At 38.2% G+C, this 20,091-nt stretch overlaps 1 protein-coding gene across 11 annotated transcripts; it reads left to right on the top strand.

The window, feature by feature from the left end:
* The first annotated feature begins 5,093 nt into the window (after positions 1-5,093).
* LOC141592775 (phosphatidylinositol 3-kinase, nodule isoform-like) lies at positions 5,094-15,037 on the top strand. Of its 11 annotated transcripts, none has more exons than XR_012521219.1 (10): positions 5,096-5,407; positions 8,177-8,269; positions 8,385-8,463; positions 9,548-9,719; positions 9,831-10,636; positions 11,201-11,311; positions 11,773-11,855; positions 13,096-13,172; positions 13,934-14,096; positions 14,447-15,037. XR_012521219.1 is itself a non-coding variant. In XM_074413594.1 (10 exons), the coding sequence occupies exons 3-5, from the start codon at positions 8,422-8,424 to the stop codon at positions 9,845-9,847; spliced, it is 231 nt and encodes a 76-aa protein (XP_074269695.1). In that variant the 5' UTR covers positions 5,102-5,407; positions 8,177-8,269; positions 8,385-8,421; the 3' UTR covers positions 9,848-10,256; positions 10,541-10,636; positions 11,773-11,855; positions 13,096-13,172; positions 14,447-14,583; positions 14,681-15,037. The 11 variants fall into 11 exon arrangements, 6 of the variants coding, with proteins under 6 accessions (XP_074269692.1, XP_074269691.1, XP_074269696.1 ...); XR_012521220.1 differs by lacking the exon at positions 11,201-11,311 and having other exon boundaries at positions 5,097-5,407; positions 9,831-10,015; positions 10,116-10,636; XR_012521217.1 differs by lacking the exon at positions 11,201-11,311 and having other exon boundaries at positions 5,098-5,407; positions 9,831-10,256; positions 10,541-10,636.
* Positions 15,038-20,091: the final 5,054 nt, after the last annotated feature.

Here is a 20,091-nt window from a genome sequence, read left to right as displayed (position 1 = left end):
TCCGGACGTTGACCACCTCGTCATTCTCGTCTTTGGAGACGAGCTTATGCGCTTCCCCCGGTCCGAGACATACATCAATGTTAGGGCCCGGATGGACATCACTGCGTCGGCCTCGCTCGGGGTGACTCGGCCTATGAGAACGTTGTAGGCGGACGAGCCATCGATGACCACGAACTCAGCTAGGACATTTTTAGCCGCATTCTTTTCGCGAATGTCACCGGAGTCTAATCGATCCCGGTGGTACGTAGGCCGGCCCCAGAGAAGCCGTATAGTGGGTTGGTGCGGGGCTCAAGTCCTTGACTTTTGGCCGAGGCCGAGGAAACATTCCCCGAACATGATGTTCGTGTACGCTTTGTGTCAATCGGGCACCTCTTGACTAGGTGGTTGGATATGTCCAAATTGACTACAAGTGGGTCATTTGTGAGGAGCGATGACTCCTTCGTAGTCCTTCCTTCCAATGGTTATATCGGGGATGTTGGAAGCGGGGATCGTTGTGTTGGGCACAAAATTGATGGCCTGATATAGCTCGTTCGGGTGCCGTTTGTGCCCATGAGCGGACCCTCCGTTCTCGTTGCCCCCGATGACAACATGGATCACTCCTATCCGTTCAAGACGGATTTCTTACCCGAACTCGTCGGCGTCGGTCTTTTGGCCTTTGGCAACGTACTTGCCGAGGCTCCCCTTCGGATCGCTCTTCAATGGCATTCTTTAGATGCGCGATCGTTGGTTAAATGGCGGTGTGGCCGTGGTACTCACGATCTTGGCTCGTGTCACCGTCACTTTTTGGCTTGGGGGTCTCTCCCACTTCTCGGCCCTCGTTTTGCTCGGGCGAAGACCTCGGCGGCTGATACGACGAGAGGGGTTTTATCACTATACCGCCTCTGGTGGTACGTTCCCGAACTCCACCCGGCGCCTGCCGAGTCCTGTTTCCTAACAAACTTGTCCGACCGTGACCTATTATTCTCACGGCGTCTTTCATCGGACCGTGACCTGTTGTTGTCACGGCGTCTTTCATCCGGGTTGTCTTCCCGGTGGCTCTTCTTTTCGGAGGGCTCGGCCTCGCTGGGGCCTACCCAGGTCTTGTGATAGTCTTCTACCTTGATGGCCTGGTCGGCCATCCTCCTGGCGGCATCCAAGCTCAGGCCTCCGCACTTGATGAGCTCATTTTTTAAGTCTCCCCTCGGGAGGCCCTTCATCATGTGAAGGCCGCCGGTTCGGGATTAATTTCCCGAATCTGCTGGACCTTTCCATCGAACCTCTTCACATAGCTTCGTAGAGACTCGCCCCCTCCTGTTTGATAGTTAGGAGGTCCGATGTCTCCACGGCCCTTCTCTTGTTGCAAGAGTACTGGGCTAGAAAGGCGTCTCTTAGGTCGGCGTAATAGTATACCGAGCCGTCGGGAAGCCCTTTGTACCAACTTTGAGCCATCTCATGCAAAGTTGTTGGGAAAACTCGGCACCAGACCTCATCGGGCTGCTCCCATACCGACATGTAAGACTCGAAAGCCTCGGCGTGGTGGCTACCGGATCACTATCTCCTTTGTATGATAGGGGTGGCAACTTGAGCTTGGTTGGCACTGGATTTCTAGGGACGAGGCGTTGAGGGGTGTCGACCACGTGTCGAACGACACGCGGCGATCGGCTCCTCGCATTCCTAATCCGGCTCCTCTCCTCGTAGCGGGAAGGACTTCTTCTTCGACTCGGACTTCTTCTCCAACTCTGCTGAGTCGGACTCCTCTGGTTCCTTTGGGGTAAGCCTCGTTCGTGTTGCGGGGACGCTGTCCTCCCATGAGTGCGGGAAGGACTTAGGTCTACCACGCCCACTTTGGGCTCCCCGCGACTTGGGGGTCGCTTCTCCCGGTGCTCGTTCAAATTTCTCGGAGTCACGTTTTGGCCCCTGGTCTCTGGGCGGTTTCTGCCGCTCTTGTCGGCGTGACGGTGTGAGCGGGCGTATTACTAATTAGGTCCAGGACCATTTTCGTTTTTGCTATGTCAACCACATGTCCCATGATGGTGAGTTGGTTGGTGGCGGCGTGTCCGTATTATTGGCATCCCGAACTCCGGTTGGATTACTCACGCCGGTGGAGGGTCGCACGACTCGAGAATTGTTGAAAGTATCATCGTGGTAGAATGCGGTTTCGTCGGTCACATTGCGTCTTGTTGTTTTGACATCTTCTTAGCTTTTTGGGTGGGTTTTGTTTTTTTTTTTTTTTTTGGGAATGAATGTGACTAGCTTCTAGTATCTTTCCCCACAGACGGCGCCAATTGTTCGGGTGTAATTCCAGAGCAAGTATAGTTACCACCCGTGGCTTGTTGAATGATGTCTTGAGTTGAATTCTCCTTTGGTCTTAATCGTTCCTCTCGGCCTCTCCTGCAACAATGAACGAGGCGAGGGGGCTTGGCTTTGTGCCAAGCGTACTCACTCCGACGCTCAAGTCGGTAAACTTAAGAGATAAGTTGTTACTTGGCTGAATGCATATTGTAGAGAGATAAGGAAGATATTACCAGATGAATAGTGTATTTAGGTTTAGTTGTGGATTAGTTGGATCCTTTCCTCAATGAAGGTTGAGGAGTATTTATAGACTTTCACCTTTTGTCACGTAGTGGCCAAGTGGCCAAGTGGCTAGCGGTGGAAAGATCGATCTACCCCTCGGCCGAGGGACCTATGGCGGCCGGCGGGCCCTGTTGACTCACCGCCGAGGGGTCTTGGATGTGAGTACGCGGGTATGCGTCCGGTGGCGAGGTTGTCATGCCGAGACCAGCCGACCGCCGATGGTCCAGTATCGGCAGTTTGTCTAAGTCGTTGACTTGCTGTGGATATCTTTGACCTTGCTCAATATGTTGACTTGGTCAGCGGTGCAGAATATGCCCCATCAATGGTAGATTGTCATAACTAGGGGGTTCAGAATAAACCGAACCGCAAAACCGAAAAACCGTCCATTTTAAAGGTTCGATTAACCGAACCGTTTCGACAAAACAGTTCATTGAACCGAACCGTTAACTTTATTATGGAAAAGGTTCGGTTAAGGTTCGCAATTTTAGATAACCGGTTAACCGCGAACCGAACCGTTTCAAAAAAAGTAAGCAAAAAATTAAAATATTATATAAAAAAACTGTTCTTTCGTTTAATTTTCTTAGTGTATCCAAATTTAAAATTTCTTAAATTGATTAATGCTAAAGTTTAGCTTATTAACTTTATTGTTGGGTATAATATATAATGAAAATTTAATTAAACTATTAGAAAAAATTAACGAAAACTGAAAAAAAAGTAATATAGAACGATTATCGGTTAACCGGTAACCGAACCGCTAATAACCGTTTAAAGTGGTTAACCGAACCGTTTATAACCGTTTCTAACGGTGCGGTTTAGGTTCGGAGTTTTGCCGAACCGAACCATGTGCGTACCGAATTAAATTAGAGGTTCGGTGAACCAAACCGCGAATAAACACCCCTAATCATAACGATATAAGGAAATTAATTTAATATAGCTACAATCCTAGACTTATCGAAAACATCGCTTATATTATATTAATGACTCCAATGTTGACGAAGTCACCTATGGACATGGTCTTACTTAAACCACCAATCGATATGGTCTTATATACTCTTATAGTAAGGATTTTGGTAAATAAAAAAAAAACCAAGATTTATTCTCATAGATAACTCTTTCAACACTCGCTTCCCCACCCATTTCATTTTGGCAACTGACTTCAGTCGCCCGAGCCTTTAATTCTTGTAGTGCGAAAACGAGATCTCCCTGATACATCAACCATGGATATTCTCACAATTGTATCATGGCTCATCACAACACCACTTCACATTGTTTACATTTTTTGTTTAATTTGGCTCACCCTTCACTTAAAGGAATGGATACAATACAAAACAATTTCAGAGCTTCCCAACATAATCCTAATGATTGCAGGAATGCCTTGGTTATGGTCCAACACGGGTGTAGGTCTCGTTTATCTCCTTATTTGGTCCATTACTATATTAATCCTTGGTCACTGTACTGGGGCATTGATATGTACTGAGGGTACATGGAACGTGACGTCAGACGCAAAGCTGCTTGAAAATGCAGATCATTACAAGAAGATAGTTTGCAGGATTGGATGCTTATTTCAATCGATTGTCGGAGTACTGTGGTTATGTTCTCAAAAGAAACTGATTCTCACAATTGGATCATGGCTCGTCACAGTACCGTTTCACATTGTTTACATTTGTTGTTTGCTTTGTGTGACGAAATACATTATTTACTGGAAACATAACGGAAGCATTTTCGAGAGTTTCAACAGAATATTAATAATGTTTGCAGGAGTGCCTTGGTTATGGTCTAACATCGGTGCAGGTCTCGTTTATCTTCTTGTTTTGAACGTTGCTATGTTTATCAGTAACAAGACATGGATATTTACAGATGAGCAGGGTATATTCACCCGGAAGGAGGACCGCAATGGAAAGTATTACGGGAGTATAATTTGTAGGGTTGGATGCGTATTTCAATGGATTGTTGGAGTATTGTGGGTGTGGTCTCACAAGAAACCGCTTCTCTATCTTGCGCTCTTCGCTTTTGTTGTATATGTCATTCTTGCTGTTATTCGTTACATGTTCAAATATTTTAGCTGTGACTCCAGCAACAACAGTTTGTCTGTGGTTTCCATTATTAGTACAACTACAACACGTCGTTTCTGGCAAGCAACGATCGGACAAAATGTTAACCACGGTGGTAGACAGGTTATCGGAAGCGTTAGAATTGGAGAGAACTTTTTCGAGCTACAAGCCACCGCAGGCCGAGATGTAATTTTTAATGCTATTATAAATCCTGTACATAGGCGCAATAAGCGTACTTGCACATTTGTTGTAGCTTTGTTTCTAGTTTTGTGGTTTCTAGGTTTAAAACGGCACTATTCGTCAAATACACACATGAGTAGTAATATTTATCCTATATATATATATATACTCGTGTGGAGTAATATTTAACCCATTTTAAGTTTAAGTCTAAGACTATTAGTGTCGTTTAGGGTTTACTGTTTAGGGAAGACTAAACTCTTCGTCAGAGAAGCACGTATCCATACTCTTTAAAAAAACCCAAACTTGGGTTACTGTTCCCAGCACAGTACTTTTGTACTCTTCTGCCCATTTTACCCTCCCTTTCATTTTCTTCTCCCACTTTACCCCCTTCCATTCTTGCCTTCTCTGCGTAGTCTGTTTTCTTTTTTTACTGTTTCCCTTTCTTTGTTTCTTTTCTTCTCTCCAACAATCACCATAATTCCTCTTTATTTGTTTCGAGGAAGCAGCTCACCTATCAGATCAGCAACAATGGCGTTAACTACTGAGGTGGATTGTTGATTTGTGAGTTATTAAGTACAACAATGGCGATCACGAATTGAATTCGTCTGATACGAACATAGTAGGTAAGATGCCTTGTTCATTCTTGTGATTTTTTTTCCATTGAGGTGGATTGTTGATTGTGAGTTTAGGATAACAATGGCGATCACGAATTGAATCCGTTGATATTGATTGTGAGTTAAATTTAGGGTTTGTTTTTGGGTTTAAATTGATTGCATGCAATAATTTGGGGTTTTTTTGTTTATAAATTGATTGCATGCAATATTTTTTTGGGGTAATTTTATTTTCTGGGTTAAGGATGAATTTGTTGAATCCGTTATTGACCAGAAAAATGGCATGGAATTGAATACCATCATAGAATAAAGTATCCACATTCTACAAGATGAATGATGTCAATCATTTGTAGAAAAAAAAGGCATTCTCAATACATCCAAGATCAACGATGTTTATGTAAGCAATATCTTGCTCAAAACCCTTATTTCCCACGGGCTAATTCTCCAAAGTCCAAACTAAATTTAGAACACCTTCGGGAAACGCCTTGACACGTCTTTTTTCTTTTGCTTGAACATGATAGTTTGACGATTGTTATCACCTATGAGAAGCTTCTGCCGTTTGTGGTGGTTCTAAGTTGTACTAGAATAAATGGGTTTAAAACTGTGTAAACTTAGTCTGAGATCTGGGCTGGATGGCTCGAGATTAGCTTGGACATAGAGCTTGAGCTTGAGCTCGAGCTCGGCAATAATAGAATGGTAGAGCATATTAATCTTAATCGTCAATATGAGACGGTGTTGGACTAAGCCCAGTACAATAATAATCCGACTCCTAATAGTATATACTCGCTTATTTCCGGTTGTTTGTTTAGGTTGACGGGGTATCTTGAAAGGTTGATTATAGTGTATTGTGATTAGGGTTCATCTATCTTCCCTCAACATCCACGGTGTAAGAAAAAAAAATTAGTTTAGGTGGTTTTACTAATCTTAGTGCACTCTATGAGAAAGTTCTAAATTATTAGGTAAAATATACTGACTAGCATTCTGAAAGCCATTTTTTTTCCTTTAAAACCTTCACAAATCGGCTTTGATATGGTGTCGTGACTAGCTTAATTTTAATACCCTCAGAAAAACCGCTAAGCTCTTGGCTACCTCTTATAATGATTTATCGCATATGTAAAGTCTCTCTATAATACTGTATGAAATTTATATTGGCGGTTTAAAAAGCAATCTTATTGTTATTTTGTATTACTGATGGATCACCTTATACGATGATGGATTTTTGGGATTGAGTGGGTTTTGTTGTGTAGAGATAGCCTTTTTTTTCTTTTTAGCTGAGGGGTGTTTAAATCAAAGGTAAACAAATTATTGAGACGGAGGGAATATGCGATAGTTACTCCATATGGACAAGAAAAGGAAGATGCAATCTTATTGACGTGAGTTTAAGATGCATAACTGTACAAGTGTATAGGTATGTTTGGGTAGATTCTCTTAGTTCTCTTCTTATACGTGTAATGCAAGCTGCCAACCTCCCAATCAGCATTGGTATACTGACTTAATGAGCAAAGACTGTCTAACTGAAGTCACTGAACTGCACGTAGACCATTTTACACTGACAAGCATGCTATATCAACCTGTTCATTTGTACGACTAATCATTTGTTTGTGTGTCGAATTAGCATGGCATTTCAAAGATTTGATAGGTTATGAGCTGCAGTTTTTCCAACTGAATTTTAAACTAACAAACATGCTATATTAATCTTTTCATTTGTGTGAAGGGTCATATATATGTGTGGATGTAGCACCAGCATTTTCGAGAACTTTTATAGGTCTAGCATTGTATTTCTTCTAACTGAATTTTTGACTAACGACCATGCTACGTCAATCTGTTCGTTTGTATTAAGAATCATTTTTGAGTATATCAATGTAACACATCATTTTCGAGAACTGATATGTTGAGGGTTGCATTTTTTCTGACTGAATTTTCCCTCCATTACTCAGTGTATGCTAGCAATAGTAGCATAAATTGTGTACATGCGATCAGAATGCTAAGCGGAAATAAGTCGGCAATATATCAATAAAAGGAGTGCGGTCCATTTTATATAAATATATTTATAGATGGTGGAACGAGCACAATTTTTTTTTACAAAACTGCCTATATTTTTCCATTCTCTTGTAAACCTTTGCATGTCTAGGAGCACAATTACAATCATGCTATTATTCCAGTTTTAATCAATTTCTAGGTTATTTTGGTGTTTCTATTATGAGTTGGTAATTTTTTTTTTTTTTTTTTTTTTTTTTTTTTTTTTTTTTTTTAGAGGTTGGTACATGAACTGGAAATTTGTAGTGGTAAAAAATTGTTACAATCTTATATTTTTGTTCGGTTTCTGATATTTCCGCTCTCTTGTACGCCTTTGCATGTCGGTTTTTGATGTTTTAAAGTGAAGTTAGTTCTTGCCTGATCTCATTACAGTTTAGGGATTTGGGCATCTGTGTTATTTTGGAATTAACAACAGTACTGTGACTAAACTCACTATAGCTCATACCTCCGTAGTAGTACGGGTAACCACCAGCTTGAGTGATTATGTTCCCAGTTTAGGCTGTGCATCTCTTGCTACCTTTTGACGTCTTACTTGTCCAAGACTGTAGGAAGTGACTGTACCAGAGATAGAGACGATGTGACTGTCACACTATCCGACAATAGGATCTGAATGTGTTTCTTCTCTTGATCATATTTTGCGTAAACTTTTAAGTTATTTTCGTTTCTTTATTCAATTCTATAGCATGTTAGGTTAAGGTGTTGACTGTAGAGTTGCTGATTGATATGCTCTTTACATATATATAGGGATAACTCAGAAGTCGGATGGGATTCAAGAATAGCCCTTTCCATATATGGTTCTTTCAACGGTGTCAAATATATCAAAGCACAGAAAATCAGGTATCAAGTGTTGGAAATACTGGTAATGCAATGGATGTGATCATTTGAATTGGTCTATTGGACATTTCTAATGTGTTAGATTCTCTCGATTGCCTTTTTATCATGGTTTAATCAGAGAAAAGCAGAAAGAGGCTACTCCTCCTATCCTTTCAATGGAGAACAACTCAGAGAAGAATATGTACTACTTGGCTGACGTATGTAAATTTTATCCTTAATCTCGTGCAACTCTACCGCTTTTCGTGCGCAAGCATTCATATCTTAGATGCACATGGTAGTGGTGGTTTTTTGTTTTCGGATCTAGAATGCAAATTCTATCTGACAAGCCTTTTTACTACAGAGAAATGCTTCTGGTAAACCATGCCTATCCCTTTTCACGCGCAAGATATCGTTTTTATTGCATTAGATTACACCGCGGCTACTTAAAATCGGAAAAAAATGTTAAAACTATCTTGAACTTCTATAATCGGTGACAATTGAACCCGTGATCAATCCTGTTGACATGATTGACTTGTCTGTGAATGTTGTCGTGTCAGCTTTTGTATCTGTGGGGACTGGGGAGAGAGGGAAGAAGGAAAGGAAAGGGAGGAGGTAGGAAGAGGATAAGAAAAAGAGTGGAATAAGAGAATGTTAAGAACACTATCAATAATTCTTCTAAGTAGATGGCACAGAAGCAGGGCAACTAAAAACCCATGGACCCCGGTTTTCTTAAGGTCTGCCCTCTTTGTCGTTATACATCCAGACTTAGCAAGTCTAATTTGACATAAACCATCCTGGTTAACCGAAAAGACAAACTTGATTATGCCACTCCAAACAAGCCCATATCAAGAAACATACCCAAAAGGCCAAACTAACCTGGACTGACCCTACTGCCAACATACCCCCAAAATTACCATAACCCGTAATGTCCCGCCTTTTTAATCTGAGTTGTAAACGATTAAATATAGCGAAATGTTACGCAAGATGGTTGTGTAAAAAAGAGTTTGAAAAGGGGAATGAAGTTACCATTGTTATCAGAGATTATGGTGAATCTAATATTTGTATGACATTTGACATAGATGCGATTTGTAACATATAATAAATGATTTAGATAGCAACAGCAGCATGCCGTTTTTTAGATTTGCATTGATCTCCCATTGTTGTTGGTTTGACAATTGTACAGAATTGCCAATTGAGATTTTGGATGTCAAATGTCCAATTTTATGCCCTAAATAAATCACTGACTTTCTAAAGAATTGTGGCATACTGATAATGACTCCTTGAACTTCATAAATGTTGCAGGTTCTTTCTCGTTTTGGTATGTTTGCTGTTGTTGGAGCTAACAAGCCACTTCCACCGGTAGACTTCAGAATCTATGTTATGGATGATGGCCTACTACTCATGAGGGTTAAAGGTCTACTCGGAACTGCTGTAGATAGCGGAATTTGCATTTACAGAGTACCCGAAATGGGAGGTAACTTGGACATGGAATTTTCAGTTTATATATTAGGTCTCAATTATCGTTTTACAAACCTATCTATTGAGCTTGATTTATCCTTATTTACACAAATTATGTTGCCTGCAGCCAGAAACTGTCATTGATGGAAAACAGCGACATAAAACAAGCTTTTTAGAGCAGGCTGATATTTTTTCCCCTATTCATTATGCTATTTTAATACTCTGATGAGATTCACGGGTTTGCCTTTCACATAAGGCGTAGATGCACATTACATGGCTATTTGCATTTTCAGTAAAAGTAGTTCCCAAAATGTACACTCTTATTCCCGAATTACTCATAGATTCTCAGCTGTCACATGAGTATCTCCGATGTAATCATTGTGCTGGTTAGACTGAACTTCCTGTCGCTCAGGTCAAGACAGATGATTGCTATCAAGCTTGGATGTCTGACTATTGTGAATAAGTAGCTGGAGGTGGTCAGGACGGAACTTGACAGAAAATCTAATTTGATTACCAAATGCAATCTAATTTCACCCGACCGTGTGAAATATGGGTAATTTATATGGTTATACAAGTATGGTATCATGTTCATTTTGTTTTTAGACCACCGACTGTGAGGTTTTAACCCACAATCTATATTATATAGACTCATCTATGAGCATTCTAAATAGATAAATAAAAGTGTCTATATATTATGAGAAGTACCTTATATGAGAGTTCTGAATGTCAAATACGGCCATATTTAGTTAATTGAATACAAGATTTGCTGCTATTTTCGACAGTATATTTAGTTAATTTGGTTAAGAGTGATTATTTGTAACTATTTCGAATCTGCAGACTTATAAACCTTCAATTTTTTGGAGGGCACCCCCTTTTTACCCTTAAAGAAAGACCTTATGTTGAGGATCTCTCTTGCCTTTGCTGAGCTTTCAGGTTAGTCATCCTACCCTCTCTTTTTCTTTTACACTTAATATTTCAGTATCTTCGCCTGATCAAATCATGCTAATTCATGCATTAGTATTAGCTTAGTAAATATGAAATCATTGTTAGGTGTGGAGGAAGGGGAAAGATGAGAGAAGGAGGAGGAGGAGGAGGAGGAGCCGCCGCCATGTTTAATGCCCAACCTTATAGAGTTTAACCATTTTTAAAATAGATTCACACTAAGTTTTAAGACCTTCCATGGAGTAGAAATTAATTTGGTCATAAATAAAATGAACGTCAGGGATGGGCACCATGCCTTTATGGTACTCTTATTTAAAGCGTCAGTGTTATGTTAATCTGAATTACGGAACAAGGTAGGGTAAAACATTGGCCTTTGCTCTAGAGTTAGCATGTGTACTTCATTACAGTCCGTTCTTGGTAGTGGGTGAAAAGGTGACAATCTTGGAAAAAAAAGTACAAGTTATTCTTTATATGTTAATTTAGTCTTATGCAATTATGCGATATACAAAGCTTTTTAACTTTGCTTTAATAGTTAGCTTGTGTACTCGATTACAGTCTGTTTTTGATAGTGAACGAAAAGGAAATTATCTTGGAAAAAAATATGCAAATCCAATAAGTAACAAAAGCACCTGTTCAGGGGAGATGGACAAGGAAAGGGAAAAGGAGGTAGAGTGTTTGCGTTTGGTTTAATACTGTAGTATTTTTAAGTGGCATGATATAGATTGGACCCATGTAGTAATGTCTCTTTTTTTTTTATCATATGCGACACTCAGTGGTGCCTTCCATTTTCTAAAACATGTAGCTAGGTCAAGTAAACAACTCCACTTGACAACCTTTATAGTTTATATAAGGGCTTAGAGTTAATGGCTGCCTCCAGTTCCTTTTTGTAAGACAAGATTATAGAAATGAGATAACCATATTTTAAATACACCAAGATTTTGGGCTTCTCTTATATGAGAGACAGTCTCATCCAAGCCTCGTTAATAATTCAATTGATGTCTGTTCATTAAACAAGAAAAGAATAGCTAGCTGCTTGTTTCTGTTTCCGCGTCTTAAGTAAGCTAATTTCCGTCATGACTATATTTGTTTATAAACCTTGTGATTTTTGTGTTTGGTTGCAATTTCAGAATTCTTATTTCAAGACCTGGCTCGCCCTAATTGGAAAGGCTCAAAAATGGCTTTCTGGATAAATATATTATATATGGAAAATGTAAGTATTTACAATGTTGTACACCTATTTTTTCATTGTTCTGATGTTATATGAAAAGAAGTGGCTATAGTTCCACATATATGTGAGTTGTCCTAAGTTTAGTACTTCGGTTAATACAATTCTTGCCAGAAACTCCGGGAGTGTCGTTGCATTGATGTAAAAGGTATTACTTGGATATTAATATACTTTTCTAGAGTGAAATAGAGGTAGCTCATATTGTCTTTAGATGACCAGGGCCATATTCCATGCCCGCATTCTAATATGAATCGTCCTAATGTAAATTTACTAGACTTACTTTCCAAACAACAATAAATGTTGAGGACACCAACTTTGTTGCTTAGCAATTGAACATTTTACACCGAGGTCACTTTACCACTGAAACTATGTAAGTGAAGTTTGTTGGAACTAAACAAATCGATTTTATCTCTGATACAATACTTGCCTTTTGTTTTGTCGAGAACTTTGGGATTGGTTTCTTCAGCATCTTAATGGTAGTCACTGTGTCTTTTCGTTATAGAGGTCAGTTTTAATGTGCTGGATTGTGATGAAAGATGTAAAATTGAGAACTACAATGAATTTAATTCTCCTATATATTTCTACTCTTTTGTACTTCATGGTGACGTTATGAACCCTCGAACGGATGATTAATGTAAAATTATCGAACATTTGTTAGTTTAAGAACATGATACCAGTTAAATTTGAGGTGTTTTCTTTTTAATTCCCATACTCTTTGAGGTGATTCTGGCCCATAATATGATGGGTCAGCACAGTGCGATGCATGTTTAGTTTCATTTGGGAAATTACCAAAAAATTTAGGGATAGTTGTAAGCATAATAATGGTAAAATGGGTATATACGAAATGAACAGCTCAAAACGGTGCATTTCGTGAATTACAGCTCTATCTCTTCGCTTAACCCTCTGGCTGTTACTTCTGGTTTCTTAAGCTTTTGTAGTAAGCAATAGATTGAGAATATATCCCTCTAGAGCAGTTTGGACTCTAAAAGGATGAAAGTGAAAAGCCGTTTTAAGTTTAAAAATTATAATGGAAGTGAAAGTGGTCTTCATTAACAAATGGGATTGGCGGTCTTCAGCAACTAACGTTGGCCTATGTTTCTTTGTTCACTTCCAATCAACTCTATCAATTCATTGATCTTTCTCATTTTCTTTATTTATGATTTTTAATAACTTTCATTTGTTATTTAAGAGGTTAAAGATTTGGAATTTTGGTATGTGATGCCAGTTGTTGGTGCTGAAGGTGGAGGATATCGGACTCCAGTTCAGGTTTCATTGCTGAAAGCACTCAAAGCAGTCGATCAGGTATTTCTTTATGGTATAACTTGAAATCTAATAATGATTTTTATGAATGGGACTATGTGAGCGTATAGCTACGACATTGGGTTGTAGCCTGTAGGTAATAATATGCAAGTCGGTTTTCTTTAGACCTTTCAATTTTGGAGTTGATTCAATTATTTTTATCTGTAGTTGATTATCCAGCTCTGGTCCTCCTCGAATTCAAGTGATGAGTCTGTAAGAGGATCGATTATATTATATAGTAGAGAGAATATTCTCTAAATAGAGTCTAATTAACTGCTTACTCTTCGTAATTTGTTGTGAATTGAAATTACAGGGTTATAATAATCTGCAAGTAATTGTAAAATCCTCTATTTTTGCATAGATGTTTAAGGTTTTCTTAACCATAATTTTCCAAGATTTGTACTTGAATCTTGACACCATTCTTCTATTTAACAGCAAAAAACAACTTAGAACTAAAAAGCAGAAACTTAGACTATGGGTAGGGAAAAAGCTGACAGATCACTTCATTCATCTGCTCCTGGGAAGGTGATTAAATGTTCTTTAACTCCATAATACGAAGTGGTAGATCTGTCATAAGGTTTCAATGGTCCAAGGTTTATATTCTTATTGAAATATCTAACCAGCTTTTACGTCCCTAGATTCGAGTGAGGGGAGTTGCGACGTGTAAGCTATTTGTTACTTGTCGTGTATTATGGCAAAATGGTTATTTCACGAACCCTATTTAGACGGATTTATTTACTTGAATGCTCTGGCCCTGTGTGTAGGCTATTTCCGTACCATCCCCAATCGATGCAATGAACTTGTTACTATCTAGGATCCAGAGGTGGGAAAGATAAATCCTTCAGAGCATAAGCGGATAAAGCTTAATAGGAGCTTTAGTCGTGCTATTATTGATCGGGAGTTGAAGCCAAGCTCTAATGAAAGGAAGTGAGTTTGAAATCTAATAACTTCTGCGTACTTTGCGTTTGGGCTACTATCACGAAGTAATCTGTGGAAGTTGTAACTGTCATCTTTATAAATGCAGAGTCAAATAGTTTCCTGTGGCCAGCTATCCAATGGTTTTTAATTGCAATCTTCTGTTAAATATGCTTCATACAATCAATACCTTTTACTAATAAGCTTTACATGAACCACCTTCCACATCTTGTTTATGCCTTCTTATATTGGTTCACACGGAATGGTTGCATGGAGTTCACTATTCTTTTCTGCAGAGTGTTACAAATCACGCCCTTCAAGATAATTGAATTATTTATGTCTCTATTTCTACAACAATACAGAGAATTATGAAATACCCGCCAACAAGGACCTAAGTAAAGATGCAAATCAGCATTTGTGGAAATTCAGATTCTTTCTTATGTCGGGGAAAAAAGCTCTAACCAAGTTTCTCCGGCGTATTGAATGGAGTGATGTTCAGGTGAGGATTTTGGTGTCTTGTGCCTTTTGTTCCTCTTTTTGCCACCTTCTGATGTACCGCATTGATGTGATCAATGCATTTTTGGGAAGCGAAGCAGGCAATTGAATTGACAGGTAAGTGGGTGATGGTTGCTGTCAGTGATGCGCTGGAGAGGTAGGGTCTGTTCATACTCGGACTCGGGTAGAGTTTTGGACATAGTTAAATAGATATTCAAGTGCCAATCTCAGCTTGACTCATTTGTGTTTTATTTTAGATATGGGTACTGTCTTAGACTATTTCTCATTAACTGAACTCATTTTTTGTCTATTCACGGAGGATTCATGAGACCAAAGCTTAACAAGTGTATTATGTATTAGTTCATCAGCGTTTGTATAACTGTTTCGTATTGTAATCTCATTTTTAAGTCTGTTTGTATAAAAAGGCCTCCTATGCTATAATTATTTTGCACTAGCAATTGCGTTTTCAAGCATTTACGCAGTTTTGTAAAAGTTTTGTGCTTGTTCTACCACGCTCCTTTCTATTGATAAATTGCCAACTTACTTCCGCTTGGCATTCAACCAAATTGGGGCACCGCCCCGATAGGGCGCGGTGCAACAACTAGTTGTTATTAAAAAAACATCTTGAATGAAAACCAATTGTAAAACTTTTATTACTCCGTAGTCCGTAGTACAACTGTGCAACACATGCTTGTGCATTTCTCAAGATGCTCCAGTAATTAAGAATTGCACCAACTATTGTATTAAAATAGTTTCTGAATGTATATTTTGGCTGTATTTGTATTAGAATCGAGATTCGGAAAAGATTCTCCTTTGTATTTTTCGTTGTTAGTTCTTGATGTTTCATTGTTTCATCAGATCGGCATTGCATTCCTAATCGCTCAATATCTATCTTCGATAAACTTCTAATTCTCCTATTAGTTTGTCATTGATTTCTTAGGTCATTTATTTGCCTTTTCATTAAAATACTGCTCCTAAAAAATATAAAACATAAACAAATAAATAAAATCGAGGAAATATATAAGAATAAATGAAATCACAATAGGAAGTTTAGTAGGTTAATTGTGGGTCCAATCAATAGGAAGTTTAGGCTCCGTTTGGCACGACACTTCAGGTAGCTTATTTGACCAAAGTAGCTTATTTGACCAAAATTTATTCATGATTTCCGATTTTTTTGCAAGTGTTTGGCAAGTAGCTTATTTGGTCAAATAAGGACACGAAATGAAATCTTACCTCAAGTAGCATTTGAGAAATCAGTCACTGAAATGACTTATTTTCCATTTTGTACCCTTTATTCTATAATATTAAATAATTTCCATATCCTTTTACGTCATTTTACCAAAATCAATTCCTTTTCAAATTTAGTTTGCCAAACACATTTTTATATAATCGATTCTTATCGGTTTTAATTTTGATTACCTTATCGATAAACTTTTCGAGTTTTGATTGTTTTTCGGTTTTATTTACCTTTTCAGGTTTTAGCTACATTTTCAGGTAGTTTTGCCAAACAGAGCCTTAGTAGGTTAATTGTGGGTCCAATCAAGCTAGTGAATAATTAAGCTAAACCCTTGGAATACATTACTAGCTCAAACATTTTGTTGCTTAAAATGTGAGGTGTTAAAGGTAAGCTAGTAGAAACTAGCTTACAATTGGACTTGCTCTTACTACTCGTAGTTGAACAACTATGCTTCATAATCATGAAATTCATAATAGGTGTTGACACGATCAAAGGTAACAATTTGACAAATCAATAAAGTTGATTACATTTTTTAATGTTTTATTAATTGACCTTTGGGGCTTAATATAAGATAAAGGAATGTTTAGGTTGAGCTGCTGGACATTACACCGTTTTATGCCAATTTACGTGTGGTCTTTTGTCCCTCAGCCAAGCATAACATTTCTTAATTGAGCACCCATATTGATTATGCAAGTGTTATCTTTAAACCCGTTATGTATGTGATTACGTATCTAATAAATTTTCCTCCAATGTCAACTAACATTAGACTATGAGAGGTTGGTGTGTATTCATGCCAAGTTTTGCCTTTTTGACATGATGAACCCATTGAACCACAACTTATCAGGCTTCTCTGCAAGCCACCAGACAAGTTAACCTACAATTGCCTTATTTCAAATCTGCCTTTGTTTAATACTTAAACCACCTTCCCTTTTAGGGACACAAACTTTAGTCCAGGCAAGTAAAGCGGCTCTGATCTATTATGCTCTGTGCTTACCTTCTATAAAAAACAGCGACATATGTTGTTCACTCTATTCATCACCCCTTTATGGAGGACAAATGTAATTGCCCAATACTATTCATGGTAGCTAAAACTGAACCCACCCTACCTGTATAAGACAACCTTTTTGCCCCTAAACTTCTGACCCTCTCTACAATTTTGTCAATGAGCATTGCTCAATCACTCTTCTTCAATCTCCCTATAGTGATAGGAACACCTAAGTATTTAAAAGGTAATTTACCTTTAGTAAACCCAGAAATAGCGAGAATGTCTTTTTTTTTTTTAATGTAGGATTACAACCATTAAAATAAGCAAAGGATTTGTTTGCATTCATGTTGAGCCCTAAAGCAATTGAGAAAGAAGAAAATGCCTTCAATAAGACCATTATGTATTAAGCATCATCCTTGCAAAAAAGAAGTAGATCATCTGCAAATATTAGGTGTGTGAGTTTCAGATGCTTGCACAGAGGGTGATTATTTAAACTTCGTCTTCTCAGTAGCACACTGGATGATCATACTGAGATACTTCATGCACAGTGTAAAAATTAGGGGAGACATTTGGTCTCCCTTCCTTAGTCCCCTTTTACCATGGAAGAATCCAAATGGTTCTCCGTTAAGAGCAATAGAGATAGGCACTACCTATACATTCCATGATGAGACTGCTAAAAGAGGGAGGAAAATTGAAAGCAGATCGAATCTCCCCCACAAACTATCAGCTTACTGAATCATAAGCTTTCATCAAGTCCATCTTAAACATGCATCTTGGAGAGCTATCTTGCCTGTTATACATTCTGACTAAGTCTTGACACACCAGTATGTTTTTTATAATACTTCTTCCTTGATTAAACCTCCTTGATTTTTACTAACTAAATCAAGTAAAATCTTAGGTAGTCTAGCATAAATAAGCTTAGACACACACTTGTAAATGACATTGCAGCATGCTATGGGCTTGAACTGAGTCACCTGTGTAGGCATCCTACATTTGGGGGTTTTAGGGATAAGAGTCAGTGTAGTAATATTCAATAGTTTAAGTAGTTTGTCAGTCATGAATACATCCATCACAACTGCACATACCTTATCCCCAATCATTTTCCAAGAATTTTTAAAGAAGGCACTAGAAAACCCATCTTGTCCAAGTACTTTAATTTATTCTCAGGAATTGAGAATATAGCAGCCTTAATCTCTTGATATGTAACTGGTTTAAGTAAAATTTCCCTTGCATATCAGTACAAGTAATGCCTTTTTAATTATGTGATGATTCACATGCTCAGTCAGCTTCTTAGTCCCCGACAAGTGCTTATAATATAGCAGAAAAGCGTCTTGTATTTCTTGAGGATCATCATGTTCATTACCATTCATATCTTTTCTGGAAAGTACCTAATTTTTTATAAATTTGCTCTTGATAACTCCATGAAAATATTTAGTATTGCAATAACCATCTTTTATCTATTCTGCTTTTGCTCTATTTCTTAAAAAGGATTCACAGGCTGTTTGTAGTTCATTATATTAAACTATGGCTTCTCTTTCTTTTTTTATCCAAATAGCATTCCCAGGGTTGATTGCACTTTGAGCTTGAATGTATTCCAGGTTCTTCAAGGACAAAATTAAATTATATTCTCAATATCAGTAAAATGCTCCTTGTTGTAGTTCATAAAATGTCTTTAAATTTTTTAATTTCTTGACAGGGCAATACATTTTTGTCCCATGAAAAGCAGCCTGCCACCAACCTTGAAGATAATCAATATAGATGGAAGCCTTTTCTCATATGTTAAAGTATTTGAAAGGTTTTTTATACCCCATATGTTGACCAACACTCTTCAATATGCAAGGTGTGTGATCAAAATCCCCTTCAGACAAAAAACGAGCATAAGTATCATGCATCTTGACACTCCACTCTCCATTAATCAAAGGTCTATCCAACCTGATATATACTTTAGTGCTAGCATCATGTTTATTGTTCCAAGTGAAGAAAGAGCTCCTAGCAGGATTATCAACTAAACCACATCTATTTAGACATATTTGGAAATCATCAATTTCATTATCAGTACTAGAGCACCCTAAACTTTCTGTATGAGATAGTACACACTTGAAGTCTCCACAAACTAAATATAAAAGGTAAAATTAGACAGTTGTTCTCAAAGAGATGATCTGGCCTGTATTTCATTGAAAGCACATACCATTTAAAGACTAAAAGATTTTTGAGTAGCTACTCTTTAACCCTTATATTAATTCATTTAGCTGAATAGTCAATAAACCCTACATCAAAGATAGTTGGATTCCACAAAATCCATATCCTGCCACCTTTGTGTATGCTGTTATTAGTAGATATACTCTAACCATCCATAAGGATACCTTTTAAACTATTTAGAGCTAAGTTTTAACCTTAGTTTCCAGGAGACCAAACAAACCAACCTTATTCATATGAATAAACCATTTAACATGCCTTTGTTTGGTTGAATTGTTAAGCCCCTTTACATTCCAAAACCCAAAGTTATACATTCCCTACCACTTGGTGAGGAACACTACCACTTGTCTCAATGCCTACCTTGGGTGGAGATCAATTCAGAGCTTTTAAGAATGATTGTTGTCCAAACTTATGCACATTATATACCTTATCAGTAACTTTATGCCTACTCATTCTCATAATGGGTTTGGCATAAGATGGTCTCATGGAATATGTCCTATTTCTATGTCATACAACAGGTGTTTTGAGTGAATGCTCAACATAATAAGAAGGTTGTTGCACCACCACAGGGGTTTGGGTCACAACCTCTTTACACTTGTCCTGGGGATTGTTGGTTTGCACCACAGGCTTTGGCGACCATGTCTTAGTAACAACCTTTTTGGGTGGTGGAGCCTGATTGGGTTGTTTCTTAGTTTTCTTACATTCAATAGCATCATGACCAATACCCTTACAGATTGTACACACTAAAGATTTTCACTCATACTCCACTTCAACCTCCACAATTTGACCATGTTCATCAAAGATTTTAACCTTATCTTGTAAAGATTCCCAAATTCTACTTCTATCATGACTCTAGCATAACAAATTATGGTTTTCTCATCAGTAGTAGGGTCACATTTGATAAACTTTCCCAAATGCCCTGAAATTCGAGGTATACCTTTTCAAAATTTTAGCGAAAGCTTATGCAATTTGACCTATACCGGCACTGTTTTCGCATTATGTACACAAAGTTCAACTTCAGAAGTCCATGACATAACTATAAGTGCCTTATTGTCAAACAGAAAGTAACCTTGTTTCAACACAGCTGCACGAGC

Source organism: Silene latifolia, chromosome 7 (genome assembly GCF_048544455.1).
Source record: "Silene latifolia isolate original U9 population chromosome 7, ASM4854445v1, whole genome shotgun sequence".
Classification (NCBI taxonomy): Eukaryota; Viridiplantae; Streptophyta; class Magnoliopsida; order Caryophyllales; family Caryophyllaceae; genus Silene; species Silene latifolia.
This window is presented reverse-complemented; position numbering and strand designations above follow the sequence as displayed.